Genomic DNA, 25,726 nt, shown 5'->3' with positions numbered 1-25,726 from the left:
CCAAATGTTACCGACAAATGGTAAATTTCCAAATCACCAGATGTCGTTAATTTGTTAATGCTAAATGAAAAAGAAATTCTCGCATTCTCTTACAAGCGGCACCACTATCATTTATTTAAACTGATTTACTACTCTATCAATCACACAAAACTCAGTGGTTCTCGTACGAAATAACAAATAACATAAGATTCGAAGTGTCGTGAGTATCGCAACACTGAACCGAGCCGAGTGCAATGGTTATTTGTAAATACTATAGACAAGGCAATTGTCGCTACGGACAATACTGTCAATTTGAACATATAAATATTTTTGGTAAGACGTGAAATTTGTAACGTAACCATAATGCCACTGACAAAACGTTCTGTTTTGACGTAGCCTTGTTCGTTTTGTAGGGAACAATGCTAAACCCGAGACTTACAATCAAGACGAATATACGGCGTACGTATTAATGGATATTTTAGAAATTACCATTAATGTTTAATAAATTTAGAAGCGCTTGACTAAATGATATTACTATTGCAATAAGGGTCGCGGTTGCAAAAGAAGTGCTCAGCGCAGAAAGAGGACAACAATGGCTGCTATCCTGTTTCGCACCTCTCAAACAGAAACCGAATATCCCTGGCATGGAAGATCTATCCCCGGAGGAAGTTCGGTGGGAGATGTATCAGGCACAAAAGAATGGGATGATCGAACAAGCGGTATATACACAACTACTCTAGTCTCTGTTATGTAATGAAAATTCTCTTGTATCTTTTATCCTTTATACTTTCTCAGAAACTACGGTATCAACAACTGTGTCAAGAGATGAAGGCTAAAAGAGAGTCGTTGAAGAATCCTACTTACGAAACTATAGAGATGCTCGTAAGTAAACGATAAATACTCGCAGTACTTGCAAATTCTCATCGACGAACGTATCTTTTCAGAAAGAACTACAGGGGTCAGGTCAAAAAGGTAAATCAACCACGAGTGGAAATACAGCTGGCAAATCGTCGAATTTTTCATTTGCAACTCCTCAGTTAGGTCTCCCAGGCAGTTCCACAACCCCCAATGTATTCGGGAATAAAACGTTCGGAAACCAGAACAATCCTTTCGGAGGAGGTTTCACTCCCACGAGTAGTTCATCAATATTTGGCAGGACCACCACGTCCAACCCTGTTTTCGGAGGGTCCGGTGGCTTCGGCAACAGTCTAGGCTTCGGTAGCGGGACCAACACTAGCTCTGTCTTCGGCGGAACGACGAACAACACTACCACCACGTTCAGTAGCGATCATTCATACTCTAACAGCGGTTTTATTTTCGGTGGAGGAACGTCGCAGTCGGTTTTCGGGCAGCCTAGCGTTTTCGGGGCATCGAATCAACAGGTGAACAACCTGTTCTCCAGGCCGCAAACATCGCAGTCAACGACATCGGTATTCAGCGGAGCAACGTCCACGCCTTCGTTGTTCAGCGGCTCCACTTCTCAATCCAATACATCCTTGTTCGGAGGAGCCAAAACATCCACGGCTAATCCGTTCGGCACTTCTTCCACTTTACAGAACACCAACTCTATATTCGGGACAACCTCGTCGACCGGGACGTTCAACTCCGGGCCGTTTTCTCAGTCGAAGCCTGCGTTCGGAGGAGGTCCTGTGTTTGGCAGCGGGACGAACTTCGGGAACGCGAACGCGCCCATGTTTGGCGAGCAGCCGGGATTCGGTACACCCAACAGCGTGTTCGGAGGAACTAACACCACGCCCACCTTCAGCTCAGCTGCTCAACCCACAAACGCATTCGGTGCTACTGTATCTACACCCGGTGTGAACCTGTTTGGCGGTGGTACTCAGACCGCACCGGCTATTTCAACGCCTAACGCGGCTCCGTTTGGTGCAGTCACGACAGCTACCAACAGCCCATTCGCTCCTGCGACCTCGCAGTTCGATGCGACCAACTCAACAGCTAGTCCCTTTTCTAGACCCGCTTTCGGCATGTCCACGACCACCAGCGAATCGTTTGGCACCACCGTGACGCCGTCCAACGCACCGTTCGGTACCACTACAAATACCGGACTCGCTTTCGGTACCCCTAGCACCACGGCATCCCCATTCACTCCATCTACAATCAGCGGGGATCCGAAGAGCTCGCCGTTCGCTACCACAAATACCACGGTTACGACTACAACCACCAATCCGTTCGCCCCAAGGTCACAGCAGACAGTCTCACCGTTCGGCAATTTTGCGCAAAGTCAAACGGCCAACACTGTCACTGTGTCCTCCGGTGGACCGTTTGGTAAATCTACGTTCGGCGTTACTATGACCGCTACGATCATTGACGATAGTGTCTACTCGACGGAGGATCAATTGACCGAGGAAGAGAAAAGCATGTACTTGGCGGAAAAGTTTATCTTCGGGAAAATCCCGTTGAAACCGCCAACCAAAGAAATGAGGTAAACTCTACGGGAGATTAGCAATATAATTACAAGCTGTGATATTTGTTTAATGCACGATCAAGAGAAATTTCACAGATCCTCAACAACGATCAATTATTTATATCCCTAAGAATTTCCATCTGAAGTAAAACATATTTTATATAAATTCTTTGTTCAGGTCTGAAGCTCAAGGTCCGCACAAGGTTAGATAAATAAGTAACGAGTTGTTCAAAATGGTAATTCTTCGCAACTTGCCTAGTGTTATGATCAGGTACTTCTAGATTTTTTATACAATTCAACGAAATATTTGTTTTGTAAACGTTTCAAACTGCGAACCAAATACATAACTATCAAAATTACTAGCTCGATGTTCAACGATGTAAGACGGAATGAAAAGAAGTTTAAGTAATGTCTTTTAATTTAATCATTCGCATAATTATATACATATTTACAATAGTCAATGACTCATTCCTTATTCATACTTACTTTATCACACATTCTTGTAATGTATTACTCCAGGAGGAGGCGGAGGAGGAGGAGGAGGAACGCCATTACCAAACTGGCTTCCTTCCGATACCTGGAGACACCGTTAACTTTTAATGATTAATTTATGAAGCGCTAACTTCGCCGAGAAACGAACCTGTGGCAAATGGCAGAGCGGGTTCGTCGGATAATTGGTTCTTTGTGCGTAAACCGTGGTTTGATTCGGCGGCTGTGTCAAACCAGTTGCTATACCATTTGGTGGTTTGTACCCCGTAATCTGACGAACAAGTTTAATGGTTACTTACGCCCTTAGTACTTGACAAGCATCGTTCCGAACCCTTCGTACAGTATTCGTCTCAAAAGTGATCAAAAGGTCACTGTCAAAAAATCTCAACTCGTTTGAAAACTTTTTGCCAGGCATTGTACTCCCACTGCTATTTAAGACGTCCCCCCCTTGTATATTGGTGACATAATTAAAAATTTGCTAATCCCCAAAATTTGTTCACTCTCGTAGCAAATACTGTACTCGCATCTCCCTTAACAGTACAAGTTAATATTTATGCAAGTACAAAGGGTTAACGCCGTCAACAGATCCACATACTTTGTCGTTCATCTCCGGAAATATGGTGCTCAAATTGAAGTTGGTGAGACTGGTGCCAGAGGGATGATGGCTCATGGCCATGGGGTTACTGGAGACAATTCCTCCCCTTGACATGTTGGGATTCATTGAAAATCCACCTGTCCCGACGGTCGGAACACCCTGAGGACCAGCAACGGCTGACGGTGGCGGCAAGCTATTTACAGCTTTGGTGTACACGTTCGCTTGCGGATGATTTTGATAAAGAGGGCTGGCGTGCGGGGGCGGTGGTGGTGGCAGGAAACTCGCGGAATGATGATAATCCTCCGATGGCGAGTTAATTCCAGATAGAGGGAACTCCAAGTTCTGCATGCTCCCATCCAGACCTTTCCTTTTCCCCTTTTTCGCGTTCGTGGAGTATATCCTCTTGTCGCAGTGCGGATGCTTAGCGTAATGCTGATGATTCTTCGTGTTGCTATTTACATTGGAAGTTGACGTGGTTACCGTCGAAGTAGAGGACGAGGTGACGGTCGAGGAAGTTGCCACGTTCGACAGAAGAAAACCGTTCGCTTCCATATAATCGGTGTTGTCGTGCAGCGGCATCATGTAACTGGTAGGCGTGTTAGATATGCTAGTTATGAAATTCGAAGTAGGGTAAATGTTAGCGTTGGAAGAATACGTGTACGAATTGAAATTCTGATTGACCATTTGACCGTATCCGCTCCCGTCGTCTGCGTTAGAAAAATAATTAATTGGCATGACCGTGTCCGCGGTTGGTAGACTAGTTTGAAATTTGTTCTGAGGATAATTGGTGGTGAACTTTATAGACGCGTGCTTGTCCTGAATCGGATCGTGGACGCTGCTGTTGGTTCCTATCAACGCTTCCGCGGTGTAATTGCTCTTGCAATTCCTGCTTCTCCAATGAACATTATTCTGTTGATACTTTTGCTGCTGTTGCTGTTGTTGTTGTTGTTGTTGTTGTTGTTGTTGCTGCTGCTGCTGTTGATACCCTTGCTCGGAGAAGGTGTGACCCGATGACTTTTGCTCCTCGTGTCTCTGGTGGAGCTGATCGTTACCCGACGTCTGTTTCCTGATGTCCATTTGTCGCTTGCTGTTTCCTCTAGGACTGGTATTGCTCTTCCTCTGATGCTTCCTAGCTTGCTGTTGTTGTTGCTGTTGCTGCTGTTGTTGGTGTGGATGGGAGAGATGGTGGTGGTGTGGGTGATGATGATGCTGCTGGTGGTGTTGCTGATGAGACTTCTCAGCCTTCTCGTGCTCCACCAGTTGACTCACGGAAAGGAAAGACGAAACAGAGCCTGGATGTTGTATAGTCTGACTGTTTAAAACAGTATGGAAGTCACGGCCGGTGACGTTGCTTTCTTTGTCTTTGCTGGGGTCTTTGCTCTGGTCAGACGGGACTCTGGACGGCACCTGCCCGAACAAGAAGTTCTGCTTCTCGGAAATATTAGTACCCAAGTTCAGGTCGCCGACCAGAGTTGGAAGACTGGAGGGCACAATGTGCTGGTCTATGCCTTTCACCGGTTGACTCTGTTCAACGTGAACGGTGGTCTTCGTGGGAGACCATGGGAACGGTTGCTCCTCGGAATAAAACACGTCCGAAGTCCTCTTGGGTTCGCTCTGCAGCACCGGTAAATTAGGGAAACCATGAGCCGCCACATCGTAGTTATTATAAAACTGATTAGGCGTCCCTTGATTGTACGACGGAGTTTGAGCGAACAGATTGTTCTGGCAAAAATCGAACTCCTTTCCAATAGGTGGTAAAATCATGTCGGCGATGTTGGTGTTGTGCTTGATCTCGGGTGGCATCATCCAGTTCACAGGAGCTCTGATAGCGTGCTGTTGTTGATTCGTCTTGGTCTTCGCAGTGCTCTGTTGTTGCCCGTGTTTTCCATCGTTGTTGTTATACGACACGCTGTCATGCTGAAGAGAGGGGATCTGTCCCTGGACCAACGGCTGGTACTTGTTCTGATTCTGCTGCTGGGACTTGTCCGGATACTTGAAGTTCGAGCTGGTGTAGTCCACGGAGTATTTCATCTGCGTGCTGACCTCTGGCAAGTCGAAATTGATCTGGGAATCGTAGGTCGACATTGGATAGACAGCTTTGTCCTGCTTTTGAGGCATGGACTGGTGATTCTTTGGTCCATGTTGCTGCTGCTGCTGCTGCTGGGCAGACTGCTGCTCCATCCCGGAGTACTCGTTCTGAATATAATCCGACTCTATGTTGTACTTGGACTTGTTCTTATTTTCGGGGTTGAACTTCGCGTAGTCGTTGCTGCCGGACGAACTTTGACTCTGCATGCGAGTCTGTTTGCCCGACGGCTGGACGTTCGTCTGAATGTTCCGCGCTTTCGAAGGATCAACGAACGACTGTTTCTGAGGTTCCATTCCGGACTTCATTCTGGACTTGTCTATACCAGCCACGGTCGAATTACCGGAGTAAACATCATTCGCCAGCACACCGGTGTAGTTGGAGTTCTCCTTGTGGAGAGGAACGTAATTATAATTCTCGCAGATCACTTTCTGCTCCGAATTATCCGTCTGGCTCTGTCCTTGCTCGAACTGCACCAGATTGTTGTTACCGCTGCCACCGACAGGCGACAAAGTGGTCCAGGATAGAATGCTGAAGTTGGAGGAGTGGGCAACGGTGGTCGTTGACTTGGTGTGATTATCAGTGACCGTACTTTGTTCGTAGTTGGACGTGGCGACGAAGGAAGTCGGCTGCTGCGAGTAACGCGAGACAGGAACGTTTTGAATGAGAGGTTTGCTGCTGATAGGATTCGAGGAGCTGACGTTCTTCTTGATGTCCTTGTTGGAGTAGGAACTGTAGCTCAGAGTGTCCTCCCGCTTTCCCTGGAACATGTTCTCGGTGTTCTGAGTCAGAACGCTCTGGTCAGCCTGCGAGTTTATGGCGTCCTTCACCCCGTACGAGAACGTTTGAGCGAAAGGATCAACGTCTATCTTCTTCGACGACGTGTAACTGGTCTCGTGTCTGTGATCCTGCGTTTCCTGCGGCTTCGACCTCAACATACCATTCAACTTCGCGTCCTGGTCTACGATGTTACTCACCGACGACTCCGAATCCTTCATTTTCTGGTAGCTGTGTTGGAAATGACTCTCGGACGAGTTGGGTATAGAGTCCTTCGAATAACTTTGAGCTCTGCTGGTCGCGTTGCTAGTTGAGTAAGATATTATAGAGTCCTTTCGCGACAGATTTTTGTTCTGATCAACGTACTCGTTGTGCGTACTGTGCGGAGTCGTTAACACGTGGCTGTTCTTCGGCTGCGAGTTGTAGACGGTTTGTATACCCTGGTTGGAGAGAATGGGAAGCGTGTCCTTGGGCTGTATAGCGTAGTCCTGCTGCATGCTTTGAGACGACGCGGGAAGAACTCTGTCAACGTGGCCGGTATAACCGAGTCTGGTGTTGGATACGATGCTGGAATCAACTAGAGCATCCTTCGCGTCGACCGCGTAATCAACCCGAGAACTACGAGACTCTTTGTCCTTCATTTGCGGAGTATAGTCTATCTCCATGGTCTGCAAAGGCAAAGAAGAAGCAATTGTGGTGGTCGTTGTGTTGACCAGCTGCGAAACCAAGGACGCTTGCGACACGTCAGGGACCACACTCTGTCCTAGTCCAGCAGGATTCACTTCAGAGATAGTTCCGTTGTTGCAAACAGTCGAGCTCTGTTGCAGATTGGTGAGAGTGTTGTCGACAACGCTCGAGTAACTCGACAGAAAGTCTTGGGAAGTAGAATAGCGGACACTGGTGTCGCAGGTGGACACTTGAACCGGGCAACTAGCCTGATCCGTCTTGTTCGAAGTGGATGAAGTACCAATTTGGGAGTCTATGATGTTCTCGGTAGTGGGTATGGTGTTCTGCAGGCTCCTCGCTAGCTGGTTCTGGCTGTTTCCTCCTGCTTGAGTGTTCGTGTTGATCGCGTTGCTAGCCGACTTGCTGGCAATGGAGTACACGGTCGTCTGAGGGAACGAATTAGAAGCTGCAGGCTTTTCCAAGGTTGGTAGCACGCTCTGTACTATCTTGTACGGCTGCCTAAGCGGCTCGTCGTTGACTACCTTGGGCAAAGCTTTGGTAGCGGTGTTGCACTCCACAGAGGCGATGATCTCCGAGGCCACGGGCTCGCTTACAGGAGGATTCTGACTCTTCTTCTCCTCGCAGGCCACCTTCAATCGTTTCTCGGCGATCGAATGGGGCGGCGATGACGTCTTTATCTTGAAACTGTTGGGCTCCATAGCTCCAATTTGCAACAGCATCGGCGGAGTCTGACTGTGGTATTTGAAGTCCTCTTTCATGTCCTCCTCGAGGACCTCGGTTTTACCGTTCAAAGACGACACCAACGGGAACGCCATTAGGAACGCTGCCGTGGGTGATATGGATTCCGAGTTATGGGAACTGGAAGGAACTTGGAGGGAAGCGAATATGTCGTTGGATAGGTCGGAGTGGAGGCCGTCGGCTCTGTTACCAATAGGCACGAAAGAGTTTTCCGTGTTGTAGGACAGTGAAGCTTTCGGTGCCTCGTCCTTGGATGTCTTAGTCAATTTAGTCTCGTCTTCGACGATGCTAACTGGCAGCAGCGACGATGATTCCGTGCTGGTGTCGGGTGGAACTGTCACACTCGGTTCCGGTTTCAACGTCGTCGTAATATTCGTATCGAGGTTCAGAATGATTTTATTGCTCTCCAGGTTGGCCGTCCCTTCGACGGCTTCAGAGTCTTTAGGTGTGACCTGCAACAAGTTGTCGAGCTCAGTGCCCAAGTTGCACACTTCCTTCACCTGTTTGGAATCCACGGATTCTTGCACAGCCTCTTCTACCTCCGTCAGTGGGGATTTAGAGCTTGAACTGTCCATATTGTTGCCTGATTTTTCAAGCGCGTTGTCCTCTGGGAGATTGAACTCGGTGTCCGCTGAAACGACTTCGTTGGATTTTAAGTGCTCCTCCGAGAAAGCAACAGGCGACACGCTGTCTGATGTTTCAACCTTCTTGTTTTCACACGGTATACTGTTTATAGACTTTGAAGAGTCAGATACGTCTTTGTTAGGAGGACATAATAAGACTGGACACTCGGTGTTGGTCTCGGCTTCTTTCTCGTTCGATTCTATCAAGCCGTGATTGTTATCTTGACTTTCTGTATTCTCGCCTATTTTCTCTATCACGTGCCTCAGACTCTCGATGGATTTACAAGTTACAGCGAAATCCGTCTTTGTTGCTGTCAGCGTCTTAACAAGGCTCTCATCGTTTTCGTTTGTCTTCTGCTTTTTGTCGGCTGGCTCGTCGGTAGTCCCCCCTTCTACGCTCGAAGATCGCTTAAGAGATGCTTTCTGAGAGGAATTTGAATCCTCGTTTTTCCCGCTTTTTTCCCTTTCGATATTTTCGTCCGTTGTTTCCGGGGGCTGTTGACTCTTCGTGCTTTTCGCGTGATTTTTGTTCCCTTTGGACTTGATCTCTTCCTTCTTAGTTTCTTTCGGTTTCTCCATTTTCTCTTTATGGACCGCTGGGATAGGAACTTTGTACGCCATCGTTGTCTTCGTGACCTCTTTGCCCTTGGGCAGGATGCCCTTGTGACCACCGATTTTCGTCGCGTTGATTATGTTCTTGACATTCGACGCCCAATTCTGCGACTCTACCACCACGTTCGTGCGGATGCTCGGGACGGTATTCAAGGTCACTTTCTGTACAGTGTTGATCAAAGCCTGGTTACAAATCGAGACGTTCTGCACACGGTTCGTTAAAGGTTGCATGACAAACATCTGATTCTGTTGCGTGTTGCTGAGGATTATGGGGTTTGTTGACGGCTGTTGAGCGTTCACGATGATGTTCGACGTCATGGGTGCTACCAGAGGCATTAGTTTACCGCCAGACAATATCAAAGTGTTCGGTGTTAAATTAGTCATGGAATTGTTTACACAGGGAGTTGCAGATTTTTTTCCATCCTTCTTCTTCACCTTTTTCTTTACCTTCTTCTGGGACTCTACTTTCTGTAATCCTGCAAGTCGCGTGATAAATGTAAGATCTGCTGATTTCTTTTATTCAAGATTTAATCATACCTACCATTATTTGTTTTAACATTTAATGGACCATTCTCCGATGCATCGGAACCTAACGAAAAAGAACTATAAATTTTTCTTACACGTTCGAAGCACGGCTCCAAATAAGGAACAATATTTACTTGTGTTTGTTTGGCAACATCCAGACTCCTTCGACCCAGATTCTGAAACATTTCCTGCTGCATCGGAACATTCGTCTTTACTATTCGCAGAATTCACTTGATTCTCCTGGTTCTCAATCGAGCTATTCACATCCTTAGAAATATCACTATTCTCTGCCAACTTTTTCGTAGATGACTGAGAAGAATTCACAGATTTTCTCTTAGAAGGCACTTTAAGCTCTGCAGACTTTTTCTTCTTGCTCTCGGAGCTTTTAACTGAAACAAAATGTTCCTTATATACTTGGACTCTTTACGAGAAGGGACTATCTAAAGAGATCCTTTAATCTTACTTTCTTCTAGCTTATCGAAGTACTTCTCTGCATCCTCCACATTAAGTTTATTCGACCATTTTAATGGGGATATCTTTTCAAGGGCTGGTTCTGCAGGTACAGTGATCCCAGCCTCTCGCAACAATGTGGACAACAACTGCGTGCGAGAGAACAGCTGGGTTACAAGCTTTTTGAGACGAGCCAATTCTTCCTCTGTGAATCGATAACAATATATTAGAGACATCTGAAATAGTGTAACCTAACCAGTATCTTGTATACAACCATTAACCATGTATCTCTTACTGTGTGCCTCTGAAGCATGAGTAGAGAACAATTCCTCTGTGCGGCTATGGAGGTCTTTGATGTACTTTGATGCATGGATCAGGATGTCGACCTTGTTGCGTTTGCGACCATCCTGGTGTGGTGGCAGAAGGTCTGCCAGGGTTTTGAAGTAAGTGTTCATACGCTTTCTTCTGTCTCGCTCCCATGTTTTCGCTTTGCTGAAAACACAGACACGTTAACGTGCACACGGTTATCGCAGGAGAAAGGGAAAATGTCAATTATAACAAATTTTGAGTGTAACATGTTTCAAATTTCGGTGTATAATGCTGATTACAGTAGAAATGCTAAATTTTGACGTTCCTCCTTTCTTCTGTGGATCCTTCATTTTATTTATCCGAAATATCGGACGTGAGACAATTCAGAGAAAACGTTTGGAATGGTTGACGAGGTTAGACTAACAATCTGTTTGGACACTTACGTGTTCTCCTTTCGTGGCATAATTTATCCCCTTGGCATCGTTTCGCGCGAAGAATGCGCTGCGAGAAGCGCAAAGGCGTCACTTGTCACTGACATTACACAAGCTTGAAAACCGTCGTCCAAATCCTGACATTTCGATCCTGTCTCGGCTCGATTGCGGAAATAAAAACTCTGACGAACAGAGCCGCGACACCCGTTCAAACCTGCCCGCCATCTATCGATTTTCCCACGCGAATAGTTGCTGTCTTTTTACCGGCAATCAGTATCGCCCATAAAAATTAACAATTTTTAATTTCATTCTCAGTGAATTAAACAGAAAGTAATTTTGCTAATGCAGATTCCTGTTTATATACTTATTTTAATAATAATTTTTTAATAATTAATAATTAATAATGAAAAAGATTTTTAAACGCGTCAAAGCACAGACGAGACAGTACATATCTCGTCGGTGTCCATGCCACAAATTTAATAATACACAGAAGTGGATTCTGTTTTCTGCTAAAAATGATGCAGGTTCTGGTCCAGGCTAAAAAGATGATGCAGATTCTGATCCAAGCTAAAATTTAGACTAGGGAGCAGCACTATACCGGGGACACTAAAATCCCGGGCCTGAGCACTCTCATTTCCTCTCTGCTCCTATCAAAAACTATCGTTAAGTATCGATATTTTTCTATCGCTATCTCGAACGATAATCTATAGCGCGGGAAAGAATCGAGAATCGACATTTTGAAACCCTGAAAGGGTATCTAACCTCCAAGCTGATTTAAAATGCGTCTTGTCTGCGGAGTAGGTCGGTAACGTGTAATTCCTGGTTTCTAACAGAGATAAACGATGTCTGTAAGTATATCATACAATTTTTTCACTTGAACACCGTTGTTCGAGAGCGAGTCGAATGGTCTAATTGGTACTTTTCTTTTTACAGGCGCCAAAACAGGTAAAGGTTTGTTACGGTGACAACGTAACCTTGAAATTTATGTTTCAATATACTGTTTCTTGTAGCAACAAAATGCCCATGGAGAGCCCAAAGAGAGAAAGAAAAAGGAGAGCATCCTCGATTTGTCTAAATACTTGGAGAAAAATATTAGGGTGAAATTCGCGGGCGGAAGGGAAGCCGCTGGGATACTCAAAGGGTACGATCCCCTTCTCAATTTGGTGTTGGATAACACTACCGAATATCTTAGAGGTAATTTAGCAGATTATGCAACATACTATCTCGTATTCACATACAACAAGAAATGGGACACCGATCTAATATAATGCTGAGTGACGCTTCAAAATAACTTGGCTTCTGCCAGCCATAAAAACTGTGCATCGGCCATATCCATATTTAGCAAGGAACTATATTTGCTTATCAAGGTATCTTTGTTTCTAGATCCTGACGATCCCTACAAGCTGAACCAAGATACTCGCATGCTGGGTCTGGTCGTGTGCAGAGGTACGTCTGTAGTGTTAATCTGTCCGGTGGATGGAATGGAATCTATTCAGAACCCCTTCATACAACAGGAAGGTTAATCCTATTTTCCATGAATACTTATAGCTTAAGTTTAATCTTAAGAAGAATCTTTTTGTAACGGAAATGGGTGTAATTTATTTTACATGTGAACTATGTAAGTGAGCTTATATGGTAATAGATATGATTTTCTTAAAAGATACGTGTGCAAGTCTTCCACAAAATAAATAATTCCATTCTCTCCTATACGCGCGTAATTTGAACAATGGCATTGCAACAGTCAGAAGCAAGTGGGTCACTCCAAACCAAACTCGTTCCTTAACCACGGATACTCTTTGGGACATTCGAAGCAGGTATACAGGTAGCGATAAGACTTGAGCACTCTGCTCGGCAATTTACAACTATTCGGTGAATCGCAGGCGATTTCGAACGGTTGAAGTTGACGAGCGCCACACTGCCAAGGAGCGAACCTCTCGATTTCGCTTAGGGGTGTCGGGGTGCGCATCCACTCTATTACTTGGTGGCTGGTCACAAAGTACACGTCTTTCAACTTGAGCACATCGTCCACGAATTTCTGAAAGTATACAAGCAGATGTATTAGATCGGTGCAAAAGTCCGTATTAAAATACGAGAAACTGCTTACCGTTAAAGCGTCGAAGTATACACGGTTGCGAAACCAGGACGAGTGAAGATGCAGGCCCAGCGGGGCTCGGTTGCTAAGATAGTGCCTCTTGAAGTTCAGCATCAATATCTTGTACACGTCTTCGCCGGACAGTTCCGCCGAACACGTATCCAATCTTGTGCAATTGTATCCCTAGTGCCCCGCAGAAAACAATCATCTGTATTGTATTGTTATTGCGTCGCCACGTTTGGCGGTTCACAGTTTTCCGGAATATTGTAAACAAGATTGTTAGGTAATGTTTGTTTATCGCTACCTACACCTGCCAAAAGCTGATTTAATGGGAGCTCCCAGAGACCCGGGTATGCACGGGTTGGACAGAGCTGCTCGACACCCACGCAATCATGAGGTGGTCTGTGGTCCAGCGTGTACGGCCAGAACGGTGGATCGGAGAAAGGAGCTACCATCGACGAGTCGTAGAGGAAGCCGAACTCCGACATCATTAGAAATTGCCGGTTCCAACCGACGCGTAGGAACGGGGCTCTCAGACCTGTAGAAATATGTTTATGAAAATTCACAAACAACTGTCTAAACGGAAGTAAACATCGTCATTTGTACAATCGTGAAAACTGTCCGCCTTTTGAATGTTCAACTCTGGTTTTATTGGACAGCGAAGATCGCTCCTTTCTATGCACCGCCTATTAACGGCAACCCGCTTTACATCGGAGCATTCCTGTACTCTAGCATATTTGAGCCGCCTATGGCAAACTAATAAAATATGCCACACACAATGTCACTATTTGAGAATTGCTGCATACGAGAAGAGACGATCTCCTATGAGATCAACCAATTTACCGACTCTGCTGTGTACAATATGATACAAAACGTAGAAAAAAGGGCGGGGGTTGTATACCTCTGATGTCTTTCAGCCTAACTGCAGCATACTTGTTAATGATATTCGCCACGCCCACCATTTCGTCGAACCAGTCCTCTATAGTCGCATTCTTAGACCACCAATCTTCTGGTCCCCGATGCCTGTACAATTGAAATCAGTTAATTACCAGATGCTCAAACCCAAGGTAGATCCCACGAAAAATTTTGTGGAGTCTGCGAGAAAAGGGCTCAAGCGAAAACAATAATAGCCAGGTTAATTCAGATTACTGAACACTACCTTCAACACCGAAAAAAGGATTCTCACGTGACAGAGTGCGCAGCGATCTCGTGTCCAACGTTCCACAAGAACTGCACCTTCCTGTAATCGGTGTACTGATGGCTGATGTAGAAAGTGCCCCGGACAGGACATCCATTGGGATTTTTTCTGTCCCCCGAAAATATCACTGCGAGCAACGCCGGCGATCAGATAACGGATCAACTTTCTCTGAGAGCGCGTCGCAAAGGAGACGGTCGAATTTCAAATAATTAAAGAAATTGACTGGTCCGAACGTGAGCCGTCTGGATCCATGTCTCGAGAGAAATTCGACCGTCTACATGGTAAAGCGTCGCTTACTCGAGTACAGCCCGAAATTGTTCGCGTCGACCGCGTCGTCGAAGGTGATGGTTATCATCTGCGGAATCGTCGACGCCGTCAGGTTACCTGGCACCTGTGTACCGTCCTCGGAACACCAGCAATCCGGCAGGTGACAATTCTTCGGATCGCAGGTTGATGCTCCGTTTGGGTCGTTCCGGAAGTCTATGGATGTTGAATGGCAAAAATTACTTTTGTATTTTACTTAAAGAAAAGAACGCTTCATCAACCTAATATAAACAGACGTCTTACCACACCAGCCTTCGTCGGAGCCGTCAGGACAATCGACGCTTCCGTCGCAGAAGTACGCATCCGGGAAACAGGTGCCATCTCCGCAGGCGAAGTGCCCCTCCTCGCAGTCGCCATTCTGAAGAAGGGGTCTGGGTGGCTGGGTGTCTGCAAAGCTTCAGAATTTTCGAATCACCATTCGACGTAAACGAGCAAGACCATAGCTGCTGCTTCAGCTCGGATCGCGGCTTGGATCAACCTGTACCTGAAGTGACGTCGCAGTTGTCCACGTTCGCCTTGAAATCGCAGATCTGCCTGGCGACGTCGAAGAGCAGCCCCTGCGAACACCTGAACTCGAACACCTCGTTGTCTGCGGACACGTTTAGACATTTTTTTCAGAAAAACTATGTATTCAACCAACTGCATTGGGATTTTGCATTTTTTGCCAGTAAAAATGATCAAAATTACATGAATTATATATTCCTTCGTAGAGTATATTTCGATAAACATGGATCGACGTCGCCACGACTCCATTCTTTTTACCGATCTATGCATTGAATTACGAGTCGAACTAAAAGTCAAATTGTAAAAAAAGATTTTAGTTGGTGCGATAACAGGGTATGTGCCGAAGATACGAAGAAGATCATAGTGCAAGGGGTTAAGAGGAAGGTTCAGAGGAGCCGATCGCGACGAAAGTGGAGCGTGATTGCGAGGCAATTACCTAAGCAAAGATAATACTTGGCGCACTCGGCTGGCGACCAAACGTCTCGGGCCGGGGCGTTCGGGTTCCGATAGAATTTTTGGTCGTCGATACAAGGCGTCCCTTCCGTCTTCTCCTTGCCCCGAGCTGCGCCCGCTGAAACACAGAAAGCGGTCAAATCGATCTTCGCGTATCACTGCGAAAAAGTTTAATTAAAAGTATCTTCGCGCGTTCGCAAACAGAGCCGAAAAATCGTTCGACTCGAAAGACAGGCTCTCGCGGACTTCGCAGCGAGAACTTTCTCGAGGATCCCTTTCGCACTCGAGAGAAATCTATTCGCCCCGTTTTCTCCGGGTGGCAAAAAAAAAGAAAGAAAGAAACGAGAACGACGTCACCGTCACGCGACGCTATCGAGGCAACGGCGAACCGTCTTCTCCACGGTGGATGACTTCCGGTTCTTCGACGCCGCGCGCGCCCAAAACACTGCACCGTCTTTCTTGCACTCGAAAGTGTTTAACCCCCGGCTTCGCGGAAGCCGATCGACGCGACTTACGATGAGTTAATTCGGATGTTTGCACATTTGCGAATGATCGAATATGCGCGGAAAACTCACCGGAAATGGCGAACGCGGCGAGGAGCAGCGAGCGCAGCATCGGTCCCATGTTCGATCGAATGGCCGAGCGAAACGGTCCGCTTCTCGTTCCTCGTACGAGAGCTCGCACTTTCCAACTGACACCTCCCTCTCCAGGACCGAGCCTTATATGATGAGTATTCGCTTTGCCTGACTATCTTCCGTGCCGCTTATTTTCACTGACCGCCGATCGGGGAAATGTGCATCGAGGCGCACCGACGATTTTCATTTCGACTCGAAAAGCTCAAGAATTTACCACCCGTTCTTATCGTTGCTATCAAGCGTCCGTACCATTCCAGGAAAAATCAGTTACATCCTTTACTTTCTCTGACATGATTCTCTAATTCCTTACGCGCGCCTGTAATTAAGCGGACGTTGACGCTCCTTCAATCGTTTCTGTCTGACCGAAATCACAACGCCCAGTTAGCAACGATTCAACGAAATTGTCGTAGCAATCGAAAGCTAAACTTTGTAGTCAACAGTGTAAAATATCCATAAAAATCAACATTCTTAAAAGCCTGGGCACTTCCATGTGCAAGAATTTTGAAAGATACATCAGAAAGAGAGGTGCACAAATATCTGTTAACACCTGTACTGTAAAGACTATTTGATTGTTATGTCTTTACAAACGCAAGGTGACCTCTCTCTTTAACACGTTCGCTACCATTATTTATTTCACTGTTTACCTTCTTTGTTGAAATGTTTTTAATAAAAGTAAGTCAGGGATGTATAATTCGACTGTCTTTAAGTACACTGTGAGATTGTGGACGTCGCGTGTCTGCAACGGTGGTGGTGAACGCGTTAGAGGCGTCTTGAAGGAAAATTCTTAAGTAGAAACTTAAATGGACCTAATCGTTGCTAGTCGTGCGGTTGTTAGACTAGCTAAAGAAATAGTGTAGGACCGCGATAGTATCGGAGAAACAAGGTTTGAAGGAAACGTCAGAACGGGCATCCGGTTGCCTGCGAAGGGGTTGGCTCTGGTTTCCGGCAACCGGATGATCAGGCCCCGAGGAGCCGCTGAAACTGGGCCAGCGGGCCGCGCGGCCCGGCCGGCGCGTTCTCGGGACGAGGATAATTACGATATGTAACACGTAACCGGAAGTGGAGGGATTTTTATCGACGCAACATTCCGCACCCGGTTGTTCGGTAACCTGTCCCGCTTCGTCGAGGAAAGTTTTCCGCGTGACACGCGCGCGACGCTGGCAGCGGGGGCAGGGCACACACCTGGGTGTCTTGTCTTTCGTTTTCGCGTGGAAAACGGTGCTCGCGAGGCGGCGACCGTGAGCCGCTGTCTTCGTCGAGCCAAACCGCCCGCAGCTGATGCAATCGCGTAAAATTGGTATTTTACAATAGAATTAGCCGTTTCCACCGGTCTCCGTTTGGACGCGTTCGATTCGAGAAACTACGGCCGGGTATTTCAGAAGGTCGAGGCCGTTGCGAACGCCACGCACGTCGACCGATGTTAAATCGCTTCCAGATGAGAACGCGTCGCAATTCACAGGTATATACTTATAACGCATCGTCGTCGATGTTGCACATCTCGTCCTCTGCTCTTTGGTGGAACCTATTTCGCAGCAGCACGGACAGCCTTGGATACTCGATTCGCGGAATCAATGTCATGGTCGACGCGACTCTGGTTTTCTTGATCGTTCCCTGCGAGCTACGATTCCCCTTCGACGCTTCAACCCCTTGCAGGCTGCTTTGCAACCCCGCCGCTGAATTTGCGTCTACGTATTCTCTTTACATCATTAACCGCTTGCACTACGATTTGTTTTATAATTACAGCGAATAGAACCTTTGCATCGTTCTTAATTTTCTAGAAAAACAATAAGAAAACAAAATAAGATTTTATTCCAGTTGAATCCAATTTATTGGATTCTGCTCAAAATCCTTGTCGCGAGTCTGACTCGATGTTATAGTGCAAGGAGTTGGCGTTGACTCAAAAAATTATACAGGATCAACGTAACGTCTATTGTAACTGAACTTTAACTTTTGTGAACTCTGAACGACTCTAAAATAGATTGTCCATCAGTCTAAAATAGTTACACTAGTTTGTTTTCAACTGTACGAGATGGATGCTTCCTTCCTCGAAGGACTAAATCAATTGTTCGTGACATGTTATGACGCAAATTGTATCAGATTTCTCTGGGCGAAATAAAAAGATGCCGCATGACGTCGGTAGCTAGCGCGTCAATCACTGTCCGTTTTTCTGCCTGCTCTAGCTAACGTTCTGCTAACACGTACTCGCCTACGTTTAATCAGATTCGTAGCAGCGTTTTCTAATAATACTTTTGATATCGTTAGCGACACGAGGACGTGTCGTTGACTAAATAATTAGGCGAGCGAGTCGCGGCGGATGCTGGTCAAGACGGGGCGACGACAGCACAGGTTAATTAACCGACGTCGAAGAACGACTCGTTCCTGGTCGGATGAATAGCATTCGCGTGCATTCGGCTGGTGGGCGTGGTTTCGTTACTTTTGCGTTTCTTCGGCAATCGAGGCTGAAACAGGCAGGCAGGCGTTCGGCCAAGTGAACGCGAGTGGCCCGAAAGGCCATTAGCATCTCTCTTCCCGTGGCCGGGAAATTAACGTTCTCGGGTTCCTGAAAGGATCAGAATTAGAATGAAGTACCACCACGAGGAAAAATATGGGAGCGCTTACCCGCCCCGAAATACACTCGCGGACCAAAGGACACCGAGGATCCGTCCCTGAAAGCTGCGAGTCCGAATTCGAACAAGGTACGAGCACAGTGGACTTTACACTGAGAACAAAAACGATATTCAAAAACCATCCAACCTCTGAGATAATAAACAATTTCGCTGATATAGCTGCTAGATCTCTTTTACTAAGATACGAATAGCTGCTATAATACTGATTCGTTGAATAACAATTTAGAGCGTGAACATTTCATGTAACGCTATCGAATCGATGCGACTCGACGATAGGAAAAGATTCTAGATAAGACCGCAACCGGGTTGTTACGGTACCTTGACTTTGACTGAAGCTCGAATACCTTTTCGCCTGAACGACAACGAAGGTGAAACGCGACCGCAACGGGTAAAAAGATATTCATAGTCGACTGAGTTTGGTCTTCGATCGCCGATTGTTATGAAATCGTAAAATTATTCGCGTGGAACCAACGCGCGCGAATCTGACTTTCTATCGCCCTTGTATGCGCAACCAGCTGTACACGGATACGATTTACTATATTTCTCCTAGAAACATCGCACAACCATTCCGAATGATCATTGTTTGACGCGTTCGCCACCAACGACACGCATATATGGCGTTCCCAATCTTTGTCATTTTAAGTAAGCAACACAATATTCATGACTTCCTCTTGCAGAATTATTTCGACAAAGGAGGGGCATTACACGTGATAAAATATTTCAACGAGGAAGGTAAGCAGCGAAACAAATGTTGCTAGCGGACGCGTTAAATGTCGGAGCTTTAAAATTATTTATACAGTGTCTTTGCCCACACAAGGGACAAATATAGACTGACAAGTAGACTACAGAAAAGAATACTATAATACTATGCAGCTTCCTGAGATAGTCTAGAGTGGAAATATTTGTTTTTCTTCGGCATAAGGATTCTTATCGTTGTCTTGTGTCGATCCTATCGTCGACTACGCGAATAGGTGTCGACCGAAGGATGAATGGAAGAAAGGCGGACGAGGAGTCCTCGAAAGAGAGTGACCACCGATGAAAGCGGGCGAAAGCGATTCGCTTTCAGCGGCGGGTTCGGTGACTGTGTCACGGTGACACACCTGAGAGAGGAGCCCCTTCCCTTGAGCCGCGAGCAACGTGTCCTTCCCTTTCGGCGGGGTACTCTAAACTTAGCAGACGCCTCGAGGAGACTCGAGTCGGGTTCAGTGCAGAATCACCATCCTCTCGAGCGACTTTCTCCGTCTCTGCGCGGTCTCCTACTAGCGGGTCCACGGATCTTTTCTCTTCCAGAGGGAAACTGGCGGTCGCGCTCAGCCACTGAATCGTTGAGGTCCTCTTTATCCTATTTTTCCGGGGTTATCAACCAGAAGAAAACAAAACAATCAGAAAAAGAAAAGAAAGGAAAAGATTCGCGAAGATTATTCGGGAATATTGGGAGCAAGGTATCCGTTGAAAGATACCTCGGAGGATGGCCTACAGCTGGGACAATCGGGTCGATTTCATTGTAAGGTTTCTCTACGGTTAGTAGAACTCCGAAAAGCGCACGGTGTGACACCTCCGATATGCTTCCCGCGAGCGTGTGCTTGCAATTAGTATGGTCCCCTGTTGCACGGATTATCCTGCTATGCTGACCACGTGAGTACCGCAAAGACACCCGCCTTGCTTCCATCAATCCTAGAAACCCTGTAGAAGGAAAATGTCGAGGAAACATTATTCCCTTCTCAGCTCCAGTTAGTACAGTTATAACTAGACTGCGGTTAAATAAAAATGAATCTCTCCCTTTAATCATTTTAACGAGTTTTATTCGTTCTTGTCGTAAGTGCAGAAAATCCGCAGTCTAATTGTAACTAAAAGAACAGACTACAACGATCGATACTTGAAGATCAAATTCTGTTTGTGCAGAGCATCAAAGCTAATATGACTCTGCGTGAAAAAAGCTACGCTTGCAAGGATTTTTCAGATAACATTCTTCTCGCCTAGCTCGATTATCTTGCGGATGATTCCCAGCACAATGCGAGTCCTACTTCAAGAAGAGTGTCCTTCTATCGAAGTCCTTGGTCCAGTCGTCCTTTCCTAGAAACTAAAAAGCGTGCTAACAGAGTTGCAGTGCAAACTAAAGACAGAAAAGCGAAGTATAGGGGTACAAACCTGGGGAACAGGGATCGGGGATCGGGAAATCGGTCCTCTTGGCTTCGCGACCGTCATGCTTGTTTAGGATTTAGGTTGACCGTTCGAAGCGAACCGCGGCATCGTCGGGACGCCCGCAATCGGCCGCTGCCAAGATTCGGCTTGGCTCTAATTTCTTTCATGGAACATTCGCGGCCTTTTTCATCGGTCCCGATTCACCTGCAACGTTGCAGGGAAATCGACGAGTTTGTTCGGCGGCGCAACGTTCGCTCAGTCTCCAACTGTTACTCGATATACACATTCGAGAGCTGTCCGTTTCGGAGAATGATGCGCGTTCCGGCTTGAAAATAACGAGGCGAGGCTAACTTTAGAGCCGCGCAACTGTCCAGGAAAAAATAAAAGGAGAAATGTGGCTAAACTGCCCTCGCAGATAATCACCGAGATTCGCAGTACGTTCGTCTTCGCCCTATAAATTATTCTCCCAGGCTGCAGAATTATTTCTTAAAGCGGGTAAAATCGACGTATCGTAACAGTCTCGAGCCCCTGCATTTTTCTCTCTTTCCGAAAAAGCAGCTTATCCTAAGAAATTCAGTTAGAAAATGGGGAGTTGATCGGAACTTGGAAGAAATCCCGGTAGAATTTAAACGAATGTGGCACTTGGAAGTGCGTTTAGATAGTGAATGAGAGGATGTTGTGCCAAAGTTGTTAATTGTGCCAATGATTGAGACGTTGTTCAAGCGTTGCATACATCACTGCTTTCGAAAAGGCAGCCTGAGAGATTTATTTAGGAGAATGGGGGTCGAAGAGATTTCGAAAAAGTTCCTGTAGAATTTCAATGAAAATTGAAAGTAGCTCTGGGCTTTGGAAAAGAGGAAATTGTGTCAGAGTCGTTGATTCTGTCACTGATCGAGTTCGCTGACGGGACAGCGTTGGAATCGATAACTCTGAGCGGTTTGAAAATACCATTCGGACCGGATTGACGCTTAGGGGTCGTGTACTTGGTGACGAGCGGCGATTTCTGCCAGAAAACGAAACGTTTGGAGTCGGTCCAGACCTGTTCGAACGACGAGTAATCTCCTTGGGGCATAAATTCGCGCGAATCGATCGATTAATCGGCCCCGTCCCGTTTCGGGGGTACATACCGAGGAACAATGTCGATTTCCCGTCGAGATGAACGCCGCTCTCCGACGTGTTTTAGACACGGACAACAATGGCATGGTGGAGAAGCACGACTTCGAGTGCATGGCGCTCAAGATGACCCTGATCGAGGGGAAGGGCGAGTTCAGCTACAATCGGTACCAGGAGAACCTGCACATCATGCTGTCCTTGTGGGATGAGATCGCTGAACTCGCGGACTTCAACAAGGTAAGGATCGTTTCAGCAAGGATAATGGCTTTTTGCTAGCTGGACACACCTGAAAAAAGTATTTGATCGTATAAATTATACGTCCTTCTGTGGATCTATTTGGATATTCGACCCGGAAAATACTTGAAATTTACTTGAAAAGATATGGTTCGCAACTATTTGTTTCAACGATTAAGTACTGGTAGGTTGTTGCATACGAAATGTCCGGTTTTAGTTTTGATCAAGAATTAATATTGTAGCCTACAGGTTTCTTGTAATATCATTTTAAAGGTATGGAGCTGATCTCTAAGGTCTTATCTTCAGTGTTTATTTAATTATCTAATTTCACATTTAAATGAAGCTTAACCGCTTGAGCACTATACGCCACTATAGCGGCTTCCGTGGAAAGCGTCAGTTTGAACGGTAACGCCACTATAGCGGCTTTTGTGCCAACCGCGACCAGCGATCAAGGAACTTGTAATACGTTGACAGAACATGTTGGTGACAACGGTGGTTACTTTAATAAATACGATCTATTTGGAAAGTTACGCTTGCTTAACTTCACTGCTTAAAATCCGACATTTCCTATGCAACATCCCAACATTTTGCCAGGCGTAGGCGTTCATGTACACGTTTCATTGAAACCTCGAATTCAGGACGGTATAGTGACCATCGAGGAGTTCAAGGAGGCGGTGCAGAGAAGCTGCGTGGGACGACAGTACAGAGACTTCCCGCAGGCGATGAAGATGTTCATCGACAGCCACTTCAAGCTGGTGGATCTGAACGGTACGGCGAACGATCACCCTTTAACTTCCTACTGAACGAATAAATATCGTCATCTATTTATTAGCACGATGCTTGAATGTCATCGGTTCGACACTCCTCTTTTCACTATATGCGAATTTGTCGCCGTTCAAGCGTTGTGTTGTTAGGGGCAGGAACACACTACTGTCGCGTCAGGCGAAGACAACTGAGAAGAAATAATTTCGCGTGACATTATTAGAGTGTAAGCCATATATGTACAGCGTGTCCCATGTAAATCGATCCCCTCGAATAGCTCTGAAATTATTTATAACACCGTGGAATGTTTTAAACAAAAGTTGATCGAGAGGGGACATAATTTAATGTCAATGACTTTTATGTAGGTGGAGGCGTGGGGGACGTCTGAAGGTCACCTTTACTCTTCTTTAATGGAACCATATATCTTTCATTTCCGTTTGGGAGATATTTTACTTTTTGCAAAATGCTGCTAGTAGCATAAAGTTAAAATATCTCCCAAAGTAATGGTTTTTCGGTATAAATACCGAAATAAAGTTGACCTTCGTACGTCTCCACCTAAAAGAAACTACTGAGATCAGATTATGCCCTCCTCGGTACCATTCAACTTTTGTTTTGAAACATTTTTCGATATCGTAAGCAGTTTCGGAGATATTCGGTGGGATCGGTTTAATCGGGACATCCTGTATACGTATTATTATTTCCTCTGCATGTAACGCGATAGCAGATGATTTCACGTGGCGCGATAGCAGTGTGTTTCTAGCTTGAATGGGCGACGATTTGAATGCATTGCGTGCACTTAGACGACGGAGTGATCGCCGCCGACGAGTTCCGTTACAACTGCGTGACCAGGATCCCTGTGGACAACATAAACATCCTGGACGAAGCGTACCAGAACCTGCTCACCGTAAGACCACGCGTTCCAAGCTTTTGCAACGGGTTTAAAGCGGCGCGATTACACCACCCCAGCTCGCAATGCAACCTTTCCATGCTACTTGTCTATAGATAGAACTACTTCTGACCTTACCAATGAAATGCCTCGAAACGCTTTCGTTACGGTCTCTGGACAGGGCTCTCCATAGTTAGCCCTTTCAGGGTCGAACATATGCAAAGGGTTCAGAAAAGCAAATGCTGAACAGAAAAGTTTGATTCCTTCTACTTCACCTTCTGGTAAAATGTACTTAGGAGTTCAAACTGTCTAATGTTCAGGAGAGATTGCTCGTTGCAGATCTTTATGCCAATTCCCAACAAGACAAGCTTCGATTAGAAGATACAGTGGTAACGTCGTTAACCCATTTACATCATAAGGAGAAATGAAAAATAATGTTCCTATCAATCTTTCGTACCATACCGCGGTAGAAAATATATACGTATCATTGATAATAACAACAAACTAACTGTTTTAGGCAGGAGAATAGATCGTGTATACACACGAATGCATGAAGATCAGCAGCGTGTACGTCGCTATTCGGAACCCTTTGATGCGAGCTTCGATGCCTACACGAAAGCAGCATTAGACAACTTTTTGTCGTCTGATTCGTTGTTCACGACAAACAATTGCTCGATGTTGCTTCGTTGTAAGCATAGGTTTGGATTGTTGGGGCTATACTAGTTGGAAGAGTACAGTTCACGAGACTTGTTGAATTGTAAGAGCGGTTTAACGTTGCATATCCGCGTGTGCAGATTTTACTTCCACCGAGAGTACGGTTCAAGGGATTCGGCCCTGAAAGAACGACTCGCCGGGCCGTTTCAAGATGAAATTCCGCGTGCGCACGCTAGCCCAGCTTCGCATAGCAATCGAAAAACGCAGCCAGTTGCCCGTGTAGTTCACGGAGCCGTTCACGGGCGCGGCGCGGCCAAACAGAGCCGAGTAACGAAAACGCGACAGTGACCGGACTAATTCTGCGCGTTCGACGCTTTGGAAACAATGGTTTGACCGTTTGCCAACTGGTGTGGCTCGCGTGGTGCCGAAACACCGGTCCGCCTAGCGACTAAAAATGTTTATGGATCGAGGTGCGGTTTAACAAGAACGCGCTCGCGCGTTTAATATAAACCGAACGGTTATACATGTATTTACGCGCGTGGAAATTAAACAAAGTCTGTGCGTCAAACGACGCGGTACGAATTCCGTCGATCACGAGAAATCGAACGATCCGACGCACAGTGGGCCGAAATAGCGAACAAAATTACTATTCTCTGCTCCTTACAAGTTACCAGTCGCCAGACCGCTTATCATTGTATTACCAATTTTCTAGGGCGAGAGTCTACCCTTATTAAACTACCCTTGCAAGGGGTGTGAACACAAACTAGATAGTGGATAGTATTTACTAGGGGTGAAAACAGCCCGCGAAGTTGGGGGTTATAGGCTAGGCTATTTTCTGTTGCCCTTAGTTTGGTTCGTAGATCGCGTAGACAAGTGATGGGAACGGCCCACTGCGCGACGTCTCGGAGGATGCATTTTAACATGTTCTGTTCGCAGGACGACGACAGGAGACGCGGCGGGCTGACCCTGTCTCGCTACCAGGAATTGTACGCGCAATTCCTCGGCGATCCCGACGAGAATTGCGCGGCGGTTCACCTGTTCGGCCCCCTACACGCCATGGGTTGACCGGGACCGGTTCGCTCGTTCGGCGACGATCCTCTTGTGCACGTACAAAAGACAACTCTATCCTATTTAATATAATTGTTATTTAATTTCTGTAAGACGACGCAATAAATCGCATATTTTATCGTAGTCCAACTAGATAGCCACGTCCCCGGTCGGGAAACTGTTCCAGTGAAACAGAATCTCGTTTGGCACCGGGTAACGCGTTTCAGGAACACGTGTTTAGAACGCGGTCGTTTCGCAACCGCCAGACGGATCTTAAATAACGGCACAAGGAAAGAGACGGGGGGGAGAGAGAGAGAGAGAGAGAGAGA

General features: G+C 46.2%; 5 protein-coding genes and 1 long non-coding RNA gene across 11 annotated transcripts; 3 read left to right on the top strand and 3 right to left on the bottom strand.

Annotated features, from left to right (window-relative positions):
* Positions 1-128: 128 nt before the first annotated feature.
* Positions 129-2,860, top strand: LOC143356572 (uncharacterized). Of its 3 annotated transcripts, XM_076792380.1 has the most exons (7): positions 129-312; positions 393-438; positions 527-698; positions 775-861; positions 924-951; positions 1,021-2,422; positions 2,583-2,860. In XM_076792380.1, exons 1-7 carry the CDS (start codon positions 234-236, stop codon positions 2,614-2,616), a joined length of 1,848 nt encoding a protein of 615 aa, XP_076648495.1. In that variant the 5' UTR covers positions 129-233; the 3' UTR covers positions 2,617-2,860. The 3 variants fall into 3 exon arrangements, with proteins under 3 accessions (XP_076648495.1, XP_076648493.1, XP_076648494.1); XM_076792378.1 differs by having other exon boundaries at positions 924-2,422; XM_076792379.1 differs by having other exon boundaries at positions 130-312; positions 924-2,860.
* On the bottom strand, positions 2,811-10,901 carry LOC143356571 (uncharacterized). The gene is made up of 8 exons (XM_076792377.1): positions 10,739-10,901; positions 10,282-10,478; positions 10,000-10,191; positions 9,671-9,925; positions 9,553-9,600; positions 3,489-9,487; positions 3,045-3,164; positions 2,811-2,981 (listed from the first exon to the last, which is right to left on the bottom strand). The coding sequence occupies exons 1-8, from the start codon at positions 10,756-10,758 to the stop codon at positions 2,895-2,897; spliced, it is 6,918 nt and encodes a 2,305-aa protein (XP_076648492.1). The 5' UTR covers positions 10,759-10,901; the 3' UTR covers positions 2,811-2,894.
* Positions 10,902-11,362: 461 nt separating this feature from the next.
* On the top strand, positions 11,363-12,385 carry Lsm7 (U6 snRNA-associated Sm-like protein LSm7). 2 transcript variants are annotated; one of them, XM_076791818.1, is made up of 4 exons: positions 11,363-11,574; positions 11,660-11,677; positions 11,737-11,920; positions 12,110-12,385. In XM_076791818.1, the coding sequence occupies exons 1-4, from the start codon at positions 11,569-11,571 to the stop codon at positions 12,247-12,249; spliced, it is 348 nt and encodes a 115-aa protein (XP_076647933.1). In that variant the 5' UTR covers positions 11,363-11,568; the 3' UTR covers positions 12,250-12,385. The 2 variants fall into 2 exon arrangements, with proteins under 2 accessions (XP_076647933.1, XP_076647934.1); XM_076791819.1 differs by having other exon boundaries at positions 11,364-11,574; positions 11,660-11,671.
* A 14-nt stretch (positions 12,386-12,399) lies between these two features.
* On the bottom strand, positions 12,400-18,492 carry Chld3 (Chitin and LDLR binding deacetylase 3). Its single transcript, XM_076791812.1, has 11 exons — positions 18,367-18,492; positions 15,873-16,237; positions 15,281-15,415; positions 14,825-14,929; positions 14,584-14,727; positions 14,314-14,496; positions 14,005-14,143; positions 13,720-13,841; positions 13,127-13,356; positions 12,831-13,001; positions 12,400-12,761 (listed from the first exon to the last, which is right to left on the bottom strand). The coding sequence occupies exons 2-11, from the start codon at positions 15,919-15,921 to the stop codon at positions 12,483-12,485; spliced, it is 1,557 nt and encodes a 518-aa protein (XP_076647927.1). The 5' UTR covers positions 15,922-16,237; positions 18,367-18,492; the 3' UTR covers positions 12,400-12,482.
* Positions 18,400-25,541, top strand: Scp1 (Sarcoplasmic calcium-binding protein 1). Of its 3 annotated transcripts, none has more exons than XM_076791815.1 (5): positions 18,400-18,628; positions 21,885-22,051; positions 22,687-22,816; positions 23,611-23,714; positions 25,287-25,541. In XM_076791815.1, the coding sequence occupies exons 1-5, from the start codon at positions 18,538-18,540 to the stop codon at positions 25,413-25,415; spliced, it is 621 nt and encodes a 206-aa protein (XP_076647930.1). In that variant the 5' UTR covers positions 18,400-18,537; the 3' UTR covers positions 25,416-25,541. The 3 variants fall into 3 exon arrangements, with proteins under 3 accessions (XP_076647930.1, XP_076647931.1, XP_076647932.1); XM_076791816.1 differs by lacking the exon at positions 18,400-18,628 and adding an exon at positions 19,756-20,079; XM_076791817.1 differs by lacking the exon at positions 18,400-18,628 and adding an exon at positions 20,082-20,194.
* On the bottom strand, positions 20,228-20,844 carry LOC143356271 (uncharacterized). The gene is made up of 3 exons (XR_013082644.1): positions 20,708-20,844; positions 20,436-20,632; positions 20,228-20,242 (listed from the first exon to the last, which is right to left on the bottom strand). It is a non-coding gene; the product is annotated as an uncharacterized LOC143356271 (long non-coding RNA).
* Positions 25,542-25,726: the final 185 nt, after the last annotated feature.

Source organism: Halictus rubicundus, chromosome 8, assembly GCF_050948215.1.
Source record: "Halictus rubicundus isolate RS-2024b chromosome 8, iyHalRubi1_principal, whole genome shotgun sequence".
NCBI classification, from domain to species: Eukaryota; Metazoa; Arthropoda; class Insecta; order Hymenoptera; family Halictidae; genus Halictus; species Halictus rubicundus.
The sequence above is the reverse complement of the archived record's forward strand: the minus strand, read 5'-3'. Positions and strand labels throughout refer to the sequence as shown.

Bases quoted from the DNA above. Each gene is read 5' to 3' on its own strand.
- LOC143356572 (XM_076792378.1), top strand. From the start codon at position 234: ATGGTTATTTGTAAATACTATAGACAAGGCAATTGTCGCTACGGACAA. The intron at 862-923 runs GTAAGTAAACGA...GTATCTTTTCAG, and splicing joins ACGAAACTATAGAGATGCTC to AAAGAACTACAGGGGTCAGG. The intron at 2,423-2,582 runs GTAAACTCTACG...TTCTTTGTTCAG, and splicing joins CCGCCAACCAAAGAAATGAG to GTCTGAAGCTCAAGGTCCGC.
- Lsm7 (XM_076791818.1), top strand. The intron at 11,921-12,109 runs GTAATTTAGCAG...CTTTGTTTCTAG, and splicing joins CACTACCGAATATCTTAGAG to ATCCTGACGATCCCTACAAG.
- LOC143356571 (XM_076792377.1), bottom strand. From the start codon at position 10,758: ATGCCACGAAAGGAGAACAC. The intron at 10,192-10,281 runs GTAAGAGATACA...ATCGATTCACAG, and splicing joins TCATGCTTCAGAGGCACACA to AGGAAGAATTGGCTCGTCTC. The intron at 9,601-9,670 runs GTAAATATTGTT...CTTTTTCGTTAG, and splicing joins ATGTTGCCAAACAAACACAA to GTTCCGATGCATCGGAGAAT.
- Chld3 (XM_076791812.1), bottom strand. From the start codon at position 15,921: ATGGGACCGATGCTGCGCTCGCTGCTCCTCGCCGCGTTCGCCATTTCC. The intron at 13,357-13,719 runs GTATACAACCCC...ATATTTCTACAG, and splicing joins TAGGCTGAAAGACATCAGAG to GTCTGAGAGCCCCGTTCCTA. The intron at 12,762-12,830 runs GTAAGCAGTTTC...GTATACTTTCAG, and splicing joins TATACTTCGACGCTTTAACG to AAATTCGTGGACGATGTGCT.
- Scp1 (XM_076791815.1), top strand. From the start codon at position 18,538: ATGGGAGCGCTTACCCGCCCCGAAATACACTCGCGGACCAAAGGACAC. The intron at 22,052-22,686 runs GTAAGGATCGTT...CCTCGAATTCAG, and splicing joins AACTCGCGGACTTCAACAAG to GACGGTATAGTGACCATCGA. The intron at 22,817-23,610 runs GTACGGCGAACG...GCGTGCACTTAG, and splicing joins CAAGCTGGTGGATCTGAACG to ACGACGGAGTGATCGCCGCC.